Source organism: Mesoplodon mirus (genome assembly GCF_964341445.2).
Source record: "Mesoplodon mirus genome assembly, chromosome: 2".
Taxonomy (NCBI): domain Eukaryota; kingdom Metazoa; phylum Chordata; class Mammalia; order Artiodactyla; family Ziphiidae; genus Mesoplodon; species Mesoplodon mirus.
Genome location: NC_138977.1, coordinates 81,322,241 through 81,341,843, shown reverse-complemented (window position 1 = coordinate 81,341,843; position 19,603 = coordinate 81,322,241). Strand labels below are relative to the sequence as shown.

The window sequence follows — 19,603 nt, the reverse complement described above, 5'->3', positions numbered from 1 at the left end:
TGGATAAAAACCAAGATCCATCTATATGCTGCCTGCAAGAGACTCACTTAGCTTTAAGGACACACAGACTGAAAGTGAAGGAATGGAAAAAGATACTCCATGCTAATGGAAACCAAAAGAAGCTGGAGTAGTTCTACTTAGACAAAATAGACTTTAAAACAAAGACTGTAAGAAGGGACAAAGAAGGCCATTATATAATGATAAAGGTATCAATCCAAAAGAGGATATAACATTTGTAAATATTTATTATTTACATTAGCAGCACCTAAATATAAGCAAATATTAACGTATCTAAAGGGAGAAAGAGCAATACAATAATAGGAGGGGACTTCATTACCCCACTTTCATCAGTGAATAGATTTTCATTTGACAGAAAACCAATAAGGAAACATTGGTCTTAAATGACATGTTAGACCAGATGGACTTAACGCATTTACAGAACATTCCATCCCAAAGCAGGAGAATACACATTCTTCTCAAGCACACATGGAACATTTCTCCAGGATAGATCATATGTAAGGCCACAAAACAAGTCTTAATAAATTTAGAAGACCGAAATCATATCAAGCATCTTTTCTGACCACAAAAGTATGAAACTACAAATCAATTACAAGAAGAAAACTGGAAAATTCACAAATACGTGGAGATTCAAACATGCTGCTCAACAACTGCTGGGTCAAAGAAGAAATCAAAAGAGAAATTAAAAAAATACCTGAGACATATAAATGGAAATAGAGTTGGCCCTCCATATCTGTGGGTTCCATATCCACAGATCCAACCAACCATGGATCAAAAGATTCAGGAAAAAAAAAAAAGTACCAGAAAGTTCCAAAAAGCAAAACTTGAATTTGCTACATGCTGGCAACTATTTACATAGCATTTACAGTGTATTAGGTAATATAAGTAATCTAGAGATGATTTAAAGTATACAGGAAAATGTGCATAGGCTATATTCAAATACTACACCATTATATATAAGGGACTTGAGCATCCGTGGATGTTGGTATCCACTAGGGATCCTGGAACCAATCCCCCACGAATACTGAGGGACAGCTATACAGCATACCAAATCTTATGGGATGCAACAAAAACAGTTTCTAAGAAGGAAGCTCATAACAATAAACACCTGCATTAAGAAACAAGAAAGATCTCAAATGAACAGCCTAACTTCACACCTTAAGGAACTAGAAAAAGAACAAGCTAAGCCCAAAGTTAGTAGAAGGAAGGAAATCTCCAAGAGCAGAAATAAATGAAATGGAGACTAAAAAGACAATAGAGAAGTTCAATGAAACTAATAGCTATTTTTTTTTTTGCCCAAAAGATAGATAAATAGACAAACCTTTAGCTAGAATCACCAAGAAAAAGAGGGGACTCAAAATCAGAAATGAAAGAGGAGATATTACATTTGATACCACAGAAATACAAAAGAGACTACTATGAAATACTATAATGCCAGCAAAATGGACAACCTAGAAGAAATGGATAAATTCCTAGAAACATACAACCTTCTAATACTGAATCATGAAGAAACAGAAAATTAGACCAATTACTATCAAGGAGATTGAATCAGTAATCAACAAAACAACCTGACAAAACAAAAATCCTGACAAAACAAAAATCCAGGACCAGATGGCTTCACTGGTTAATTCTACCAAACACTTAGAGAAGAATTAATACCAATCCTTCTCAAACTTTTCCAAAAAATAGAAGAGGAAACACTTCCAAACTCATTCCATGAGACCAGCATTACTCTGATACAAAAACCAGACAAAGAAACTACAAGAAAGAAAATTACAGGCCAATATCGCTGATGAACATAGTTGCAAAAACCCTCAACAAAATATTAGCAAACTGAATTCAATAATACATTAAAGGAATCACCACAATCAAGTGGGATTTATTGGAGGAATGCAAGGATAGTCCAACATCCAGAAATCAATCAAGATGATACACCACATTAACAAAATGAAGGATAAAAATCATATCTTGATAAAAAGCATCTGACAAAATTCAACATCTGCTCATGATAAAAACTTTCACAAAAGTGGGTACAGAGGGAACATACTCAACATCATAAAGGCCATATAGGACAAACCCACGGCTATCACACTCAATGGTGAAAAGCTGAAAGCTTTTCCTCGAAGATCAGGAATAAGACAAGGATGTCACTCTTGCCTTTAGGCAAGAAAAATAAATAAAAGGTATTCAGATAGGAAAGGAATAAGTTAAACTGTCACTATTTGCAAATGACATATTATGTATAGGGAACCCTGAAGACCACCAAAAAAGTTGTTAGAACTAATACAGCAAAATTGCAGGATATAAAATCAATATATAAAAATCTGTTGTATCTAATAATGAACTATCAGAGAAATTAAGAAAACAATCTTATTTACAATTGCATCAAAAGAATACAATACCTATGAATGAATTTAACCAAGGAGGTGAAAGACCTGTGCACTGAAAAGCTATCAGTGAAGAAACTGAAGATATAAATAAATGGAAAGATTTTCTATGTTTATGGATTGGAAGAATTAATATCATTAAAGTGTCCACACTACCCAAAGCAATCTACAGATTCAATGCAATTCCTGTCAATTTCCAATGGCATTTTTCACAGAAATAGAACAAACAATCCTAATATTTGTATGGAATGACAAAGACACTGAACAGCCAAAAAGCAATGTTGAGAAGAACAAAGCTGGAAGCACCACACTTCCTGATTTCAAACTATATTATGCAGCTATAGTAATCAAAACAGTATGGTATCGGTATAAAAACAGACACACAGATTAATGGAACAGAATAGAGAGCCCAGAAATAAACCTGTGCATATATGGTCAATTTATGACAAAGAAGCCAAGAATATACAATGGGGAAAGGCAGTCTCTTAAATGGTGTTGGGGAAACTGGACAGCCACATGCAAAAGAATGAAACCGGATCACTATCTTACACCATACATAAAAATTAACTCATAATGGATTAAAGTCTTGAACATAAGGCCTGACAACATAAAACTCTTAGACAAAACCATAGGGAGTAAGCTCCTTGACATTGGTCTTGGAAATGTATTTTTGTATGTGACACCAAAAGCAAAGGCAACAAAACAAATATAAACAAGTAAGACTACATCAATCTAAAAAGTCTCCATCAACAAAATGAAAAGGCAACCTATAGAATGGGAGAAAATTTGCAAATCATATATCTGATAATTTGGGTTAATATACAAAATATATAAAGAACTCATACAACTCAATAGAAAAAAAATCCAATTAAAAAAATGGGCAAAGGCTCTGAATAGACATTTTTCTAAAGAAAACATACATATGGTCAATACATACATGAAAAGGTGCTCAGCATCACTAATCAGGGAAATGCAAATCAAAACCACAATGAGATATCACCTCACACCTGTTAGAATGGCTATTGTCAAAATGACAAGAAATAACAAGTCTTGGCAAGGATATGGAGAAAATGTATCCATCGTGCACTGTTGGTGGGCATGTAAATTGATGCAGCCATTATGGAAAACACTACAGATATTCCTCAAAAAGTTAAAAATACAACTACCATATGTTCCAGCAATTCTACTTCTGTGTATTTATCTGAAGGAAACAAAATCCCTATCTTGAAAAGGTATCTGCACCCCAGTGTTCATTACAGCATTATTTACAATAGCCAAGACATGGAAATGACCCAGGTGTCCACTAATACTGGATAAAGAATATGTGGTACATATGTATACATGTGTATATACATATAAAGAAGAAGGAAATACTGCCATTTGCAACAACATGGATGGACCTTGAGGACATTATGCTAAATGAAATAAGAGAAAGACAGATACTGTATGATCTCACTTACATGTTTAATTAAAAAAAAACCCCACTGAACTCATAGATACAGAACAATTTGTTGGTTGCCAGAGGGTGGGGGTGGGCAGAATGAAGGTGGTCGAAAGGTATAAAATTCCAGTTACAAGTAAGTCCTGGGGATGTAATATACAGCATGGCGATCATAGTTAACAACACTTGGAAGTTGCTAAGAGAATAGGTGTTAAAAGTTCTCAATTAAAAAAAAATTGTAGGGCTTCCCTGGTGGCACAGTGGTTGAGAGTCCGCCTGCTGATGCGGGGGACACGGGTTCGTGCCCTGGTCTGGGAGGATCCCACATGCTGTGGAGCGGCTGGGCCCGTGAGCTGTGGCCACTGGGCCTGCGCGTCCGGAGCCTGTGCTCCGCAACGGGAGAGGCCAGGACAGTGAGAGGCCCGCATACCGCAAAAAAAAAAAAGTAACTCTGTGGTGATAGATGTTAACTAAATTACTTGGTAATCATTTCACAGTATAAACATATATCAAATCATTATGTTGTACACCTAAAACTAATACAAGGTGATAATTATACCTCAAAAAAAGTTGTGAAATATTAAATGTATATAGTTTTAAGATGCTAAATATGTGATAATGTTATGTGGCAACAGAAAAATAAACATATCCCAATCATAATTTGAGCAAGATTTTAAAACAGAATTTGACAAGCTGATTCTAAAATTTTAGAGAGAAATGGAGAGAAGTAAGAGTAGTCAAAACAGTCTTGGAAAAAAATGACAAAGTTGTAGGATCCACAATACCTGGCTTTTTTTTTTTTTTTTTTTTTTTTTTTTTTTTAGCTGTACACGGGCCTCTCACCGCTGCGGCCTCTCCCGTTGCGGAGCACAGGCTCCGGACACACAGGCTCCGCGGCCATGGCTCGCGGGCCCAGCCGCTCCGCGGCATGTGGGATCCTCCGGGACCGGGGCACGAACCCGTGTCCCCTGCATCGGCAGGCGGACTCTCAACCACTGCGCCACCAGGGAAGCCCCCACAATACCTGGCTTTAAGATATACTATAACGTCACAGTAATGAAGACAGTATAGTATAAAAATAGGGGACAAATAAAGCAATGGAAAGAAGAGGGGGTCCAGAAGTAGACCCATATTTAAAACCCAGCTGATTTTCAACAAAGGCATGCAAGCAGTTCAATGGGGAAAGGAAAGACTTTTCAACAAATGGTGTTGGAAGACTAGATATCTACTTGAGGGGGAAAAGAATCTCAATCCCCACCTCGTACTGTAAACAAAAATAACTTCAAGATGGATCACAGACCCAGAGCTTCTAGAAGAAAACAGGCGAATATGCTCCTGACTTTTGAGTAGGCAAAAATTTTCTTAGACACAGAAAGTAAAAAAAGTAATAATAAAATGAAACTGATAAATTATAATTCATCAGAATCAAAATCTGTTCATCAAAAGACCATTAAGATACATGTATAACTGATTCACTTTGCTGTACACCTGAAACACAACATTGTATTGATAAATCAACTATATTCCAAAAAAAAAAAAAGACCATTAAGAAAAAGAAGTGGGAAGTCAGAGTGGGAGAAAATATCGGCAAAATAAATCTGACTAAGATTTAGATCTAGAATATACAAATAAAGAACCTTTATAACAATAATAATAAGACAATACCCAGTAATAATAGGAAAGGAACAGCCTTTTCAACAAATGGTGCTGAGACACCTGGTCATCCACACACAAAAGGAAATTGGGTCCCTACCTCACATCATACACAAAAATTAAATGGATCAAAGACGTTAAGTATAAGAGCAGCAACTATAGAACTCTTAGAATGAAACAAGTGTCAATCTTTGTGACGCTGGGTTAAGCAGTGGTTTCTTAGACATGACACCAAGAACACAAGCAGCCAAAGGAAAAAAAATGAATTGGACTTCATCAAAATAATAAAAACTTTTGTACATCGAAGGATGCTACGAAGAAAGTAAAAAAATACTTCCACAGAATAGTATATTTGCACATCATGTATCTGATAGAGGACTTGTACCTAGAATATATTAAGGATTCTTACAACTCGATAAAAAGACAAAATACCCAGTTAAAAGAATGGATAAAGGACTTGAAGACAGTTCTCTAAAGATATACAAATGGCCGACAAGCACGTGAAAAGATGCTCAGCGTTGTTACCATTAGGGAAATGCACATCAAAACCACAATGCGATACTACTCCACACCTACTAGGATGGTTATAATCAAGCATGCAGACAACAGCAAGTGTTGGTGAGGATATGGGACAACTAGAACCCTTGGGTGCTGCTGGCAGGAATGTGAGAGACTGCAGGTACTATACAAAGCAGTTTGGAGTCCAAGGAACAGCCAAGAGGCCAGTGGGGCTGCAGCGTAGTGAGCAGAGGAGGAGGCTGGGGCAGTTCATGTCGAGTCTTTTAGGCTCTTTATTTTTGCAGGTGCAATAAAAAGTCCCCCTGAGGAAGGGAACCAGATACACTGGAGGGGGACTGAGAGGATTTGCCCATCGACTGGGGGATTGGTGGTGTCCACATTTCCATCCTGATCAGCTGGTAGGATGGAGCTGCTGTTTACTGATGGAGTGAAGATTGCGAGAACAGGTTTCGTGTGAAAACCTAGGGTTCCGTTTTAACTATGTTTAGAGCTGTGTCAGGGACTAATCTTACTTTTTCCTTTTAATTACAGAATCTTAAAATTAAAGAGTTTTTGGCAGGGGCTTTTGGCTTTCCACCTGGAGACTATGTTTCCCTGCCTCCCCTTGCAGTATGTGTGGCCCTATGAGTAAATTCTTGCCAATGGAGTGGGAGTGGAAGGGGTATTGTGCTGCTTCCATGCAACAAAAATGACACTTGGAAAGAAAAAGAAATGGGGATTTTTCAAGCCTCTGGAAGCAAAAATTTTTACAATATATTCTCCTGAGTTATAGAACTCAAAAACCCCACTGTTAATAGCTAGCTACAGTTTTAATGGACTGGTTAAAAAGAAGCCCATGTGATTTGATAATATACGTTTTGGTTGGAATCCATGATGCTGCTTGGCCAAATAACCTTTGTCACCATGGAGACTGTACAACCTGTGTTTTAGCTTTTTTTAAAGTACATCAAAGGTTTGTTTCAGATCTGACAAGTTTTGTTCGTTCAAATCTGACAAGTTACACGATGCACAAAAAGGAGCCAATGGCAAAACACACTGTAAAGCTGTGTCCACCCCGTGGATCTCGTGCCCTGGGAAGGTAAGTGGATGGTCTGGCACTTACCTGCACATGCCAGTCACTGCTCCACTTCTGTCCGCAGGTACTGGGTACAGTCTGAGATTTTTTTCAGCTGAGCAAAGTTTAATCTTTCTGAACACATAGGACATGTGCTTTCAGTGTTTAACATGCTGTTTGGAGAGGGAAAGACAGAGTAGATTAAATATTCCTTTACTTTTGGGTTATTGTGATGTGGAAACCAACTATTCCTTTCTACTTCTTAGTACATGTTCATCATGAGACTTAAGAATTAGGAATATTCAGTCTCATGTGAAATCCCCTTTAAGGAAAATGTTCTCAAAGATCACAGAAGTTTCTTCCAAGAAGACAATTTGAGTCTTTAGAGATTTTTAAGAACATGAACAAATAAAGAGACCTCAGTATAAAAGTGGTTGAATAAAAGGCCTATTATTCGATAAATCTGTATGGCTGAGTGAAATAATGCGCACTTACATCTTGAATTCTGAATACAGTGCAGGGAAGTCGCAATGTGGACACACCGTCCAATCATCCTTTAACATATGTCGACCCTGGAAACGGTACGTTGAAGAATAAAATTCATCTTTATTTTTAAAACTCCCCCCATTATTCAGTTATAATACATGGTTACAGTTAAAAGCCAGACCTCTAAATTATGAAATTATTGATATTTCACATAGGTGGGTAATTAGAAAGAAATGGCATCAAAAGGACTAAAGCCAAATTTATCAGATTCATGTATAAAGAGAATAATCTTCAATATTGTGACATTACCTAGATTTATTTTCCTTTAAAATAAAGCTTACTTTAGCCTAGTGATGAACAAATAATCTGATATTTTTAAATTTTCTAATAATAGGTCTTAATATTAAAGTGTACAATAAAAGCCATCACTTATTAAGTGCTACAGCATGCTGGGAATTGTATTAAGGCCTCAAACATATCCTCTCGTCAACCTGCAGTTTACCTCAGTAGGCAGGTACTGTTAACTGATGGACCTAGCAAGGTAAAAAAGCAAATCGCACCAGGTTATGTAACCAGTAAGTGGCAGAAAGACGATCTAAGCCTAGGACCATCTGATCCCCAAGTGTGTGCCCTCCTACCCCACAGTGCCTTCCTGATACTCACTTAGGTTACTGTGTGCCTTGAATATAACTTTCAGCTTTGTTGACCATGAAATTGTATGCTAAATGTTGCAGGAAATTTGAGGGATAAGATTATTTCAGAAGTGAAGGAAGTATTGACACACAACAAGTATTCAAATGGGCTATAGATAGATATGCAAAGAAAGGGAAACGATGATAAAGAAACTTACTGTTGCAATGCAATATGGGATGTTATTTTTACATCCAGGACAGAGGAGTTCACACTCTGGGAGAAGAAATTCGCAGAATGGACATGGGGTTGTGGCCTCTTCTGTCTCGGATGTATCAGGTCTCCTGTGAGGAAGAAGCACATGAAATGCACCTTCTTCTTCATAGTCAGACGCTGACACTAGAGATACACGCTCCGGCCCCCCTCCGGAGGAGGGAGAGGAAAGAGGACTGCTCAGGCTAGCGTTCCATGGCCACCTCTGGGAGCTGGAGTTCACAGCACATCATGTGGGAGAAAACACGGGTGGGTCTGGCTGTCTCGTGTCTTTCTTGCCACTGGAGTAGTGAGCTTGCTGCTTCTCTGTCTTTCCCTTTGTGTACTGAAGTAATGGCTGTCCAGGGCTGTGCAGCACAACTCTCTGTGACAATGGCACTGTTCTAGTACTGTGCTCTCCAATACGGTAGCCATGAGCCACATGGAGCTCAGAGCACTTGAAATATGGATAGTGTGAGGAACTAAATTTTACATTTTATTCACTTTTAGTTAACTTAAATTTAAATAGCCACATGCAGCCAGCAGATACCGTATTAGACCTCATAGCTAAGAGTACTCTTGCGCGGGGAGAGAATAACCAGCGCCTCTTCAAGCTGGCACCTAGGCTGGTGTGGCACGAAACTGGGGGATAAATGTGCTCTAGCTTTTTCTCCCCACCTCACTCTCCCTGATGGCAGCAGGTATGTTGGATCAGACTGATTTGGTCTGAAGCTACTTAGGCTTATCAGCTTTGGAAAAAAAAAAGGGAGTGTTCCGTGTAGCCCCTATCCAGGTTAGAGTTCTCTGCTATGAGCCCAGTTAACAATAAGTAGTATTTGCTTCCCTTTGCCATTACTGGTGTAGCCATCTCCCTTGGCTGAGATGAGAGAGTTCTGGGTCAAGATTCAGGTACACCTGAGTTCCCTGGTCAAAATGGGACTAACAGGTACCCCAGATGTCATCACTATGAACAAGTGGTAGTACAGAACTACTACAGGATTGCAGTTAATTTTTCCTTTTGTAAAGATGAGTGCTACTTTCTCCTAGTTTTCCTGTTGAAAACCAGGCTTTCTGAGGTGAGGATATGCCTTATGTGCCTTTGGAGCTACACAGGATTTCGAAATGAAGTCCCTTTTGGCAATAGGTGGTATAATTACCAAGTTTCTTACACAGAAATATCCACTCTTTGTCTGTCTGTGGCAGACACGCTGTTTGCTGCCTCCCTAATAGCCATCTTTTCCTTCTTCCTTGCCAACAGAACTTGGTTTTTACTCAGCAGTATGCTTTTCAGCTAGAGGTAGCCACGCGGCTGAGTAGTGAGATGTAAATGCAAGTCCTGGGGGTGGTGTCCTTCCTCACTAAAAAGGCAAAAGACCTTTTCATCTTTTAATTTCCCTCCTTCTTTCTGCGTTGAATGGGGTACATGATGTCACCCCACCATGACAACCACCACTGTGCAGCCATGAGGAGGAAACCTCTGTGCTCTGGATGGTAAAGCCAAAAGGCAGAGGGATCGGTCCTTGGTGACATCGGGACACGGCACCACCAGCCCTGGACTATGATGCCTTGTGCATGAGTCACATAAATCAGATAAAGCCATCGTTGGGTTTCCAGGTGCTGGTAGCTGAGTACAATCCTAATTGCTACCCCCAATCTGTGTTCTTGTTGAGCCCACATAATAGCAGCTACGTTCTGAAAGATACACTTGTGAAATGCGATTAGATGGTAGAAGCAGCTGTCGCCGCCTACCTGACCATTGCCTCGATCTTCTTTTTGTATTTGACATCTATCTTGTTGCGGTACTCGGGCCTCATCAACATGGCTGCAAAGCTGAAGGCAGAGTTCTTCAGGCCGGCCCTGTGACACTCGATCACGGTAGACGTCAGGATTGGCACGATGTCTGCAACGCAAACGGAGGAGCAGAAAGAGCACGTTGCCTCTACTGGCGTGATGCCAGGATTGCACCTCTCTAAATTTGCTTTTTCTGACAAAGAACCAGAAGTGGACTGTTTAACGAGGAAAGGGCACGGTAGTGGAGTCACGTGACTGCTCACCACAATGTCTTTCCCCTGATTATACTGTGTTTTGCCTGTAACACCAGGACCCACACTCCCTTGAGGTAACCTTTTGCATGCGTCCTTCCCGCCTCTGAGAGAGTTTTGTATTTGACAGGACTGCTGATGAATGGGTGGGGAGATTAACAATTTCATGCACTAACCTCTCTGCGTGCACCTGTTTCTTCAGGACAGATACCTAAAAGTCAAATTACTGGCTCAAAGAACGTGACTTTAAAGAAAAAATACTCCTAGCACAAATTGCCAAACTGCTTTCTAGAAAGGCCACAACAATGTCCATTCCATCCCAGCAGTCATGAGAATGCCTGTCCTATCACACCCTTTGCCAGCATGGTGTACAACTATTTTAGTCTTTTTTATGTGACAAAAAAGAACACATTTAGAGAACAGGGGTTGGTGAATTATGACCTGTGAGCTAAATCTGGCCCTCTGTTTCTTAGCCCATTTGCTAAGAAAGACTTTTACATTTTTAAACGACTGGAAAAAAAATCAAAAGGAGAAGAATATTTTGTGACATGTGAAAGGTTTATGAGGTTCAAATTTTAGTGTCCAAAAGAATAAAGTTCTGTTGGAACACAGCCATGCTCATCCATTTATGTATGGGTCACGCCGAGACGGTGGAGTTGAATAGTTGCAACAGAGAACACGTGGCCCACAAAGCCCTGAACATTCGACATCTGGCCCTTTACAGAAAACGTCTGTTGACCCCGTCATGGAATGTGACAAAATCTAATCACTGAAAAATGTTATAATGACAAGTCTTTTAGAATACTGGGACCTTTTTCAGAGGCAATCGTCTACAGTGGTTGAGAACACAGAGTCAGACTTACTGGCTGACAGTATGGTCTTGGGCAAGTGTTACCTCACTTCTTTTGCCCCAGTTTGCTTATCTGTAAAATACGGAAAATAACAATAGGCCACTTGTGTGCAATCTTGAGACTGTTTTCCTTAGAAGGATCTGCCTGAAACTGGGATCTGGGCACTTGGATTTTGGGAGAGTTCCCGCCATTTCCAGAACGGAGAAGAGTGGCTGCCTGTGCCCGACCTTTTTGTACAAACAGTAGGGTTTATGCGGAGCACCTGCTTTCTGGGAGTCTGCAAATTTGGCAGATGCCAAGCAGGGGGTGCTGACGTGGCCAGCTCCCCAAGACCACCCCTGAGTACCGAGTCTCACAAGCACCCTGGTAGACACCACCTTTCACGTGCTGCCCGGAGGTGCTGAGTGTGTCCAGTGCGACTTCACTGGGGGGATGGGGGGTGGCAGGGGGGCTGTGGATGCTCGCCCCTGACCTCAGGGCGCACCCCCCCCGCACCTTTTCCCTCTGCCGATTTGGCTTTGTATCCTTTCCCTGTAATAAATCTTAGCTTTAGCACTACTATATGTTGAGTTATATGAATCCCCCTCGTGAATTATCACACCTGGGGGTGGCCTTGGGGATGGACGCCGGTTACACCACTTCATGGGGTTGTTGTGAGGATTAAATGAGTTACTACGTGTAGAGAACAGCGGCTGGCAGAGTCCGTGAGGATGATCTTGGCATGCTACAGTCTGGCAGAAATGGGGACAACAGGCTCCTCTCAGTACTCACGTGACGGAAATTTGCTGATGTTGTTGGCCACCCGGATAAGCATACGTGCCCCTTTCATATGATCTCCATTTTTAACGTGAATCTGAAATAAATGATAAATTTTACTCTTCTTAGAGACTTTGATTAACCCTAATCCATGTTTCATTCACCCAAATAAACAACTCCTTGATTGTGACCCTGAACGGGTGGTCACGGGCTCCTTGCAGCCTTACTTTAATGCCACTTGGGGTTTCTCCCTTACTTATCCTCCTTCCAGCAGCTGCTACCTGGCCCCCTGGCCTCACTGGCCTCACCCCTACTCTACACTCAGCTTTTTACTTTGCCTGAGACCACTCCACATGAGTTCAAATCCTTGGTCCATCTCTTACTGGCCATTATGGGGGACTAACAAGTTGTTGTGAGACCTGAAAGCTGAGTTATGAGTTAGGCAGGAGAGAGGATGAGTTGTTATAGGAAGAAGGCGCTGCCTGTGTAAGGGAAGGGGCAACGATGGCTGGAGGGGCCTGAGCTTAGGTAAGTACGAGTGGGATCTGTGATGAAAGGAGGGGGTCCACTTAGGATGACATGAGGCTGGGGAGTCAGCAGGGCCGGACCACAATGTCACTGCTGTCGTCCAGTAAGAGGAGGTGGTCCACAGAGGGCATGCAGTGGGGATGGAGAGAAGGAGACAGACGAGGAGTCAGAACTGATGATATCTGGTGAGAAGGTGAAGGGTGAGTAGAGAGTAACTCCCAGGCATAACATCCATCCGGTCTAAGCACGTGGATGATGGTATAATTTACTGAGCACTGCAATGTAATTCATAAATATTAACTGAATCTAAAGTCACCCTCCACTGACTCCCTGGGCCTCAGACTGCCTGGCTCAGCCACCCATGTGCAAAGGCCCCAGGCTGTCCTTCAGCCAAAGTCCCTGTCTCAGCTCTGGGGAGGAAGCATCCACCAAAGCCAAGTCTCCATGTCCCCTGAAATGTGGCTGACTTTCTCCAGTCCTTTGTGTCAGAGAGGGCTGTCCATTTTTACATCCATTCTTATTTGATAAGGTCTAATAGTTTCCCTTTTGATACCACAAGCAGTTAAAAATCTTGAACATATCTGGTGCTTGAATAAGAGACTAGAGCAGAGGGGAAAAGTCACACGGGCGCTCTTCAGTGGAAGGGGAAGAGGATGTCTGGTCCAGTGGAAGTGATGGGCCAGCTCTTAGGGCCGGAGGAAAAGAAAAAGACTCAAGAACCATCCCTATGGCTTTTGGTGGAAGAAAGCCCTGGTCCTAGAGGGCTTCTTACGGCAATCCCTATTTTTGTTCCCATCTTCCACTAACTTGTTTCTATCCTCCCCTCCACCCCTAAAGGCTGGATTCTGTGCCCCCAGCACATTGGCACCAGCACTGATGTCTGAAGCTGAGAAAGTCCTCCCTCCCCCTTTCTATTCCTTTCTGTACCAGAGAAGGGACCCCATGCGGCTCCGAAGGGAAATGCACTCCTGGTGGTTGCAAGTTGGAATTCTAAGTTTTCTCTTACAATCAGAAGTATAGACCTATGGGGCCTAAATTGGTAGCCACTAGTCACATGTGGCTTTTAGTCCAATAAAAATGAAGGTTATGTAAAATTTAAAGTTTAGTTTATCAGCTGCACTATCTGTACTTCCAGTGCTCCACAGCCAGGCTAGTGGGTACAGAACACTTCTAGCACTGCAGACAGTTCTACTGGGCAGCTGCTGTGGATCGAAACCATTCATAATGTGATTGCTGTGACCTAGGAAGCTTCAAGATTGCATAAGCTCTTGTGGTCTGGCCTGCAAACCGACGTAGCACTAATATGGGAAGAGGTACTTTGACATAAATGAAAATTTGGAAAAGTATGTAAGTTGGCATCTCCCTGTATTTTTACAAAGATATGTGTCTGTATATAAATATGTGTGTGTGTGTGTATATATATATACACACGTATAACATTTATGTAAATTATAAATAGAAGTATTTCAGGTTTGCATGTTCTATTTTGTTTTTATTGAAAATCACTGATTAAAAAATATCAGTGATTTTTATGGACATAAATATATTCCTAATGTAAAAAAAAGGTGCACACATGTATTTTAGAAATATGGAGGATATGTACAACACAGTGTTAACAATTGTTATATCTGGTGATGGATTTAAGGGGGGCAAGTTATTTTTTCATTATACTTTTCTATATTCTCTAAATTTTCTCATTGAATATTTTATATTCAGATGAAAACTAAACAGTATTAAAACGCAGTGGAATTGTATAAAATCCACTATCCTAGAATTAATAAACTTAGGAAGCTCTGGTTAACAAAAATGTTTTCCGTAAATCTTTTTTTGACCAAGTAATACATTTATATGCTTCAAAATCAAAACAGTATTAAAAGATATACTATATGGAGAAACCTGTTCTCCCTCTTCTCCCCTGACTGGGTTTGGTGCCACGCCTCCTCTGCCCCACGCCTTGATCCCTTTAGGAAACTATTTTTCCTAGGTTTTTGTAAAGGTATATTTCTAACTTTATTTGCAATGAAAAAAATATATATATACTTCTGCCTTTTGGTACACAAAAGGCAGCATATCGTATAATTATTCTGTATCTTGCTTTTTCGGTTAACGCTACAGAGATCTAGGAAATGGCTCTAATCCAATGGAGAGGTGCCCAGAAGGAAAGCCCTTCAGGTGATTAGCGCACCTGGCAGATTGTGTCCCAAGTCACTCAAAGGGCCTCACCTTCACTAGTATGTAACTGTGCAGAATCATGAGGTTGGTGGCCATCTCAGAGGGAATTTTGATCTTCTGAGATTTAAGTTCTGCATACATGCTGAAGAGAACGTCATGTGCATTCCGATAGTTTCCTTGAAAAGAGGTGGTAAGATGACATTACTGCAAAGGATGAAATCTGAGGACTTTCTATGGGCCACCATTTTACAGGTGGATTTTGTTAATCATCTTATTAAGTTACTAAGTAATAAAGAATGACATTTAATTCCATATTTTCCAAAATTGTATTCCATATTTATGAACATCTAAAAGAATCAGCTTGGGCTTCCCTGGTGGCGCAGTGGTTGAGAGTCCGCCTGCCGATGCAGGGGACACAGGTTCGTGCCCCGGTCTGGGAAGATCCCACATGCCGCGGAGCGGCTACGCCCATGAGCCATGGCTGCTGAGCCTGCGCGTCCGGAGCCTGTGCTCCGCAACGGGAGAGGCCACAACAGTGAGAGGCCCGCATACCGTGCAAAAAAAAAAAAAAAAACCTAAAAGAATCAGCTTGCAAATATTAGTGAAGATGTCAGACTAATTCTGACTTTTTCAATGAGTATTTACAGAGCATAGACATGAACAGAACCATTCTAGAGAATCTATAAACAGTCCCTGCGTGTTATAAAGAACTAGGTCAATAAGAATACCACATCGTCTTCCACCTTGTAATATGTTTTGTATTGTTAAGGCCAAACACCTAGGATGGAAAGAAAGTGTAGTGGAAGTGCAGCGGGGTCTGTGGGCTGGAGAGGTCAGAGAAGTCATCGTCCAGGAGACAGAACTGTGAGGAGGAGAGGAACTAGCACTGAACATGAGAAGGCTTCAGTGGGGCTGTTCTGTGATGGTGAATGATTTTACTTCCCTGAAGCCCAGAAATGGTCATCTGCCTAGCCTTTTGGGTTCAAAGCAATCCTAGATTAGAAATGGACAAAGAAGGGACTGGAGCTGGCTTCTACTACTTGTTTGGGGAGAAAAGCATGCCTACTGGGGACCTACCTGCAGACTGCTCTTCCCTGGCAATGATGATGGCAGTCCGGGCGGCTTCTCGGTACTGCTTCAGGGCCATGTACAAGCGGAACAGGTACTTGGCATCCTGACATACAAGCCGTTAGAGAAACATCACTTTCTGCATTTGCTAAGGGGAGAAACATCTAAAATTTTGCATTTCTGTTAGAATCACATTCACTTTCCAGTAACTGAGGGTTGAAATTGTTTTTTTTTAAAGCCAACAAATAAAGAATTATTTATCAAGTATTTATTCAGGGTTTAATATGTGCCAGGTGAGTATTCTAAGTATCCTTAGAAGTAATAACTTGGTTAAATCCTCATACCCTCCCTGGGAAGAAGGTGCGATTTTGTACTAATTTCACTGATGAGAAACTGAAACACAACAGCACCTCTCCAGAGCCAGGATCTGAAGCACAGTGGTCTGGCTTCAGAGTCTGCGTGCTAACCCTAGTCCATAGAGTTCTCTCTCGTGTGCTTCAAATGGAAAGGTGCTCTTGTACAATATACCAACTTCGCAAGATTTCAAAAATTTTTACACCTATATAAATTTCTCTGGCCTATAAAATTTTCTTTGGCCCATTTCCCATTCCTATGTTAACTCTAAACAATTTCACATACTTGATGCTGGTTTGCTGATTATTAGAATAAGTGGACATGAGGTGATTCGGCACAGTTTAAGGGCCTGTGCCCTTTGGCAGATTAACTTAGCCTCCCTGGGTCTCAGTGTCTTTATCTGTAAAATACAGAAAGTGGACTCAGGGATCAGGATGGCTACAATCCTCTCCAGCTATGACATTCCAGCACCTGTATCCAAATCACTTACAACTGACCCTTGAACAATGCTGGGGTTAGGGGACGCCGACCTCCACACAGTTGAAAATCAGTGTTTAATTTATAGTCACCCTTCTGTATCTGCAGTTCCTCTGTATCCTCAGATTCAACCAACCTGAGATCAGGTAGTACTATAGTATTTACTATTAAAAAAAATCTGTGTATAAGCGGACCTGTGCAGCTCACACCCGTGTCGTTCAAGGGTCAACTGTACTCGAGTTTCCTTCACAAGCAGATCCCCTTAAAACACCAAAGCAAAAGTAAAAAATAAAGGCTCTAGGGGCATTCTGAAAGGAGTCTGTCCTCCTTAGGACTGAGAGAAGACCAACTTCTGCACAAAATCCAGGAGTTACCTATTTCGGAAACATGTTCTTAATGATTTGTTTCTATTTTATATTTTCAGTGAGTTACTTTTATGGTAAATAGGATTTTTATTAAGTCCCCAAATTTCTGAAATATGAACAAAGTACACTGATTTTTAGGGATTAGTGCTAACTCATGGTTTTAGTAATCATTTTCATAGTTCTTAGAATAAATAAAACTCTGTAACATTTGAGAAAAATTGTGGGTGGTGAGGATTGTTACCCAGAAGGGCGTGGCTATTTCACAGGGGGCAATGCCAATTTCAAAAAGTGAATGTACACAATATCTAAAACGCAGGGTCTGTCTAGATGACCTAAAGCTGCACCCAGAAAGAAAAATTTTTACATCTATGATGCAAAAGCCATAATAGATAAAAACAGGGCAGAATAAAGTAAAACCATAACTAAGATACTTGAGAATCTCAGTGGCGAAAATACTTTTAGTACCTTAGGCATGCCATCACTCTCCCCCATAAGGTGGTCTATCAGTTGACTGGTCAGCAGTTCATCTTTGGCCTGACCAACCTGTTTAGGAAGAGAAAGAAACAATAAGTCCAGCATCTTAAACTTAGGAAGGGGTGGTCGTGGATGGTGAGGGGGGGGGAGGACAAATAATCTACTGAGGAGACGAAATTTAAAAATTTTGTAAAAATACCTATAGTCAAGTGCCTGAAACATGATGTAAGCTCAGGGTATGTCTTCATTCATTTGTAGAGTCTCCATTAATAGAAATCCACTCTTAGAAGCTATAGCTTTTCTAAGCTGCCGTATCAAAATACTGTGGTAGTTTTTTTACACACAGAGAGAATGTACTTCTTGGATGTTCAATAAAAACTTTCTTAAGTGACTGTGACATGGAGAGAATGCCATCTTGAGCGCAGCAGCTGGGCCTTATACAACAATATACCTCCAAGTGCCTCATCTCCAGCAGCTCCCCGAGAAAAGGCACTTGCATATGGCTATGTGTAATTTAAAGTAGAAATAAAAGTACGGCCAGAGGATCCCAGAAAAGGGCAGGCAGCTGGAAATGTGGGGTGGAGTTCTGGAGAGGACTTTGGCCTGGAAATCTGGATTTGAGAGTCATCTCCATAAAGCTCACACTTAAATCACTGCCATGTTGGGCGGTGTGGATCAGGAAAATTATTTATCAAATTGGAGGATGGAAATATATTAGACTTAGATAGTAAGAATAGTTACTGACAAGATTAGGAGGCTTAAGAGTCTTGTGTCTATAAAAAAGAGGTGAGCCAAGAACCCAACTGGAGCTCAGCCAAGGAGAAGGAACATTCAACAGCGTAGTCACATTAGCGATACAGTGAGAAAAGCTACCAGAAAAGGAAGGAAACTCATTAGGGACAGAGCAACATGTGGCCTAGCTTGCCACCCGTCCGGGAAAGTGTAAGGAAAAGTTCGGAAGTTCTTTGTGCAGGAGAGGAAGGATGAGATCAGCAGACTTGAGCACAGAAGAGGTCGCCGTGAACCTGTGGGGGACAGAGGTTCTCGGGCTGCAGAATTTCTGCACGCTCCACTGACCGTGGTCGTCACCGGTGTAGGAAAGCTAAGCTTTGACCAATCTGTTGCCTCTGCTCTCGCCACTGCTCTAAGGAAGGAAGAGAAGGTAGAGCTCATCACCTCGATGGCTTTTGTGTGTGGCTTTGGGTGAATAAACCCGTACGGAGAAATGGTTAAAGCAAGGGCTTTGGGGTCAGCCTGCCTGAGGTCAAAAGATAACCTGTGTGATCCAGAGCAGGTCACTCTTGGGACCTCAAAGAGGATAAAAATAATACCTAACTCACAGAATTGTTGTAAGGATTAAATAAGTTAATACACATAAAGGGCTTGGACTGGTGCCAAACAGGCAGTGTTGCCAGACAAAGCTAACAAAAAATATAAGATGCCCAGTTAAGTTTGAATTTCAGGGACTTGAGCACACCCAAGACATCAGGATAGATGGAAAGGGGAGCCAGCAGGGAACAGATGTGGCCACTCAGAATTGAAGTTAAAAGAAGGGTGGAAACAGAATGCTGAGGACACTTGCACTGATGGGCAGAGGAGCCAGAGAAGAAGGCTGAGAAGGGACCATCTGAGGAGTACCTGGAGAGCAGGAGAAGCGGTGTTCTAAGGGAGTAAGAAGTTCGAGAAAGATGCACTGTAATAGAGTAAAATGCTGCCATAACATGGGGTAGGGTGCAGGCTGAGAAGGGACGTCCGTATTTAGCAAGGACGAAATCAGTGGGGACCTTTTAGAGAAGGTTTACAGAGGGGTGAAGGCAGAAGCTGACTGCAAGGTGAGCAGGCCCCCGACAAAGCTACCCGTTGGATGCTGTACAGACCCATCTTTCCCATCCCTATTGTGGGTTCTCTCAGGTGATGATTCCCAACTAGGGGTCTATTACTGCCCCCCTTCTCCAACACACACACCAAGAAGGTATTTCAGAACTCTGAGGTGTAGAGGATGGGGGTGGGGGTGAGTGAAGCATGAACATTTTAAAGATGTTCTCAAATGATTAAGGGCTATGCCTTCTGGTTGAG

The 19,603-nt window shown here is 41.4% G+C and overlaps 1 protein-coding gene across 1 annotated transcript in view; it reads right to left on the bottom strand.

Annotated features, from left to right (window-relative positions):
- The window catches only part of WDR19 (WD repeat domain 19), an 88,483-nt gene that overhangs the window by 1,552 nt on the left and 67,328 nt on the right, over positions 1-19,603 (bottom strand). The window contains exons 29-36 of the mRNA XM_082632967.1: positions 17,519-17,596; positions 15,867-15,963; positions 14,841-14,965; positions 12,105-12,186; positions 10,190-10,340; positions 8,409-8,532; positions 7,568-7,644; positions 7,121-7,245 (exon numbers count right to left, since the gene is read on the bottom strand). Coding sequence (XP_082489093.1) covers positions 7,134-7,245; positions 7,568-7,644; positions 8,409-8,532; positions 10,190-10,340; positions 12,105-12,186; positions 14,841-14,965; positions 15,867-15,963; positions 17,519-17,596 — 846 coding nt within the window. The 3' untranslated portion in view covers positions 7,121-7,133. The remainder of the gene's footprint in view (positions 1-7,120; positions 7,246-7,567; positions 7,645-8,408; positions 8,533-10,189; positions 10,341-12,104; positions 12,187-14,840; positions 14,966-15,866; positions 15,964-17,518; positions 17,597-19,603) is intronic.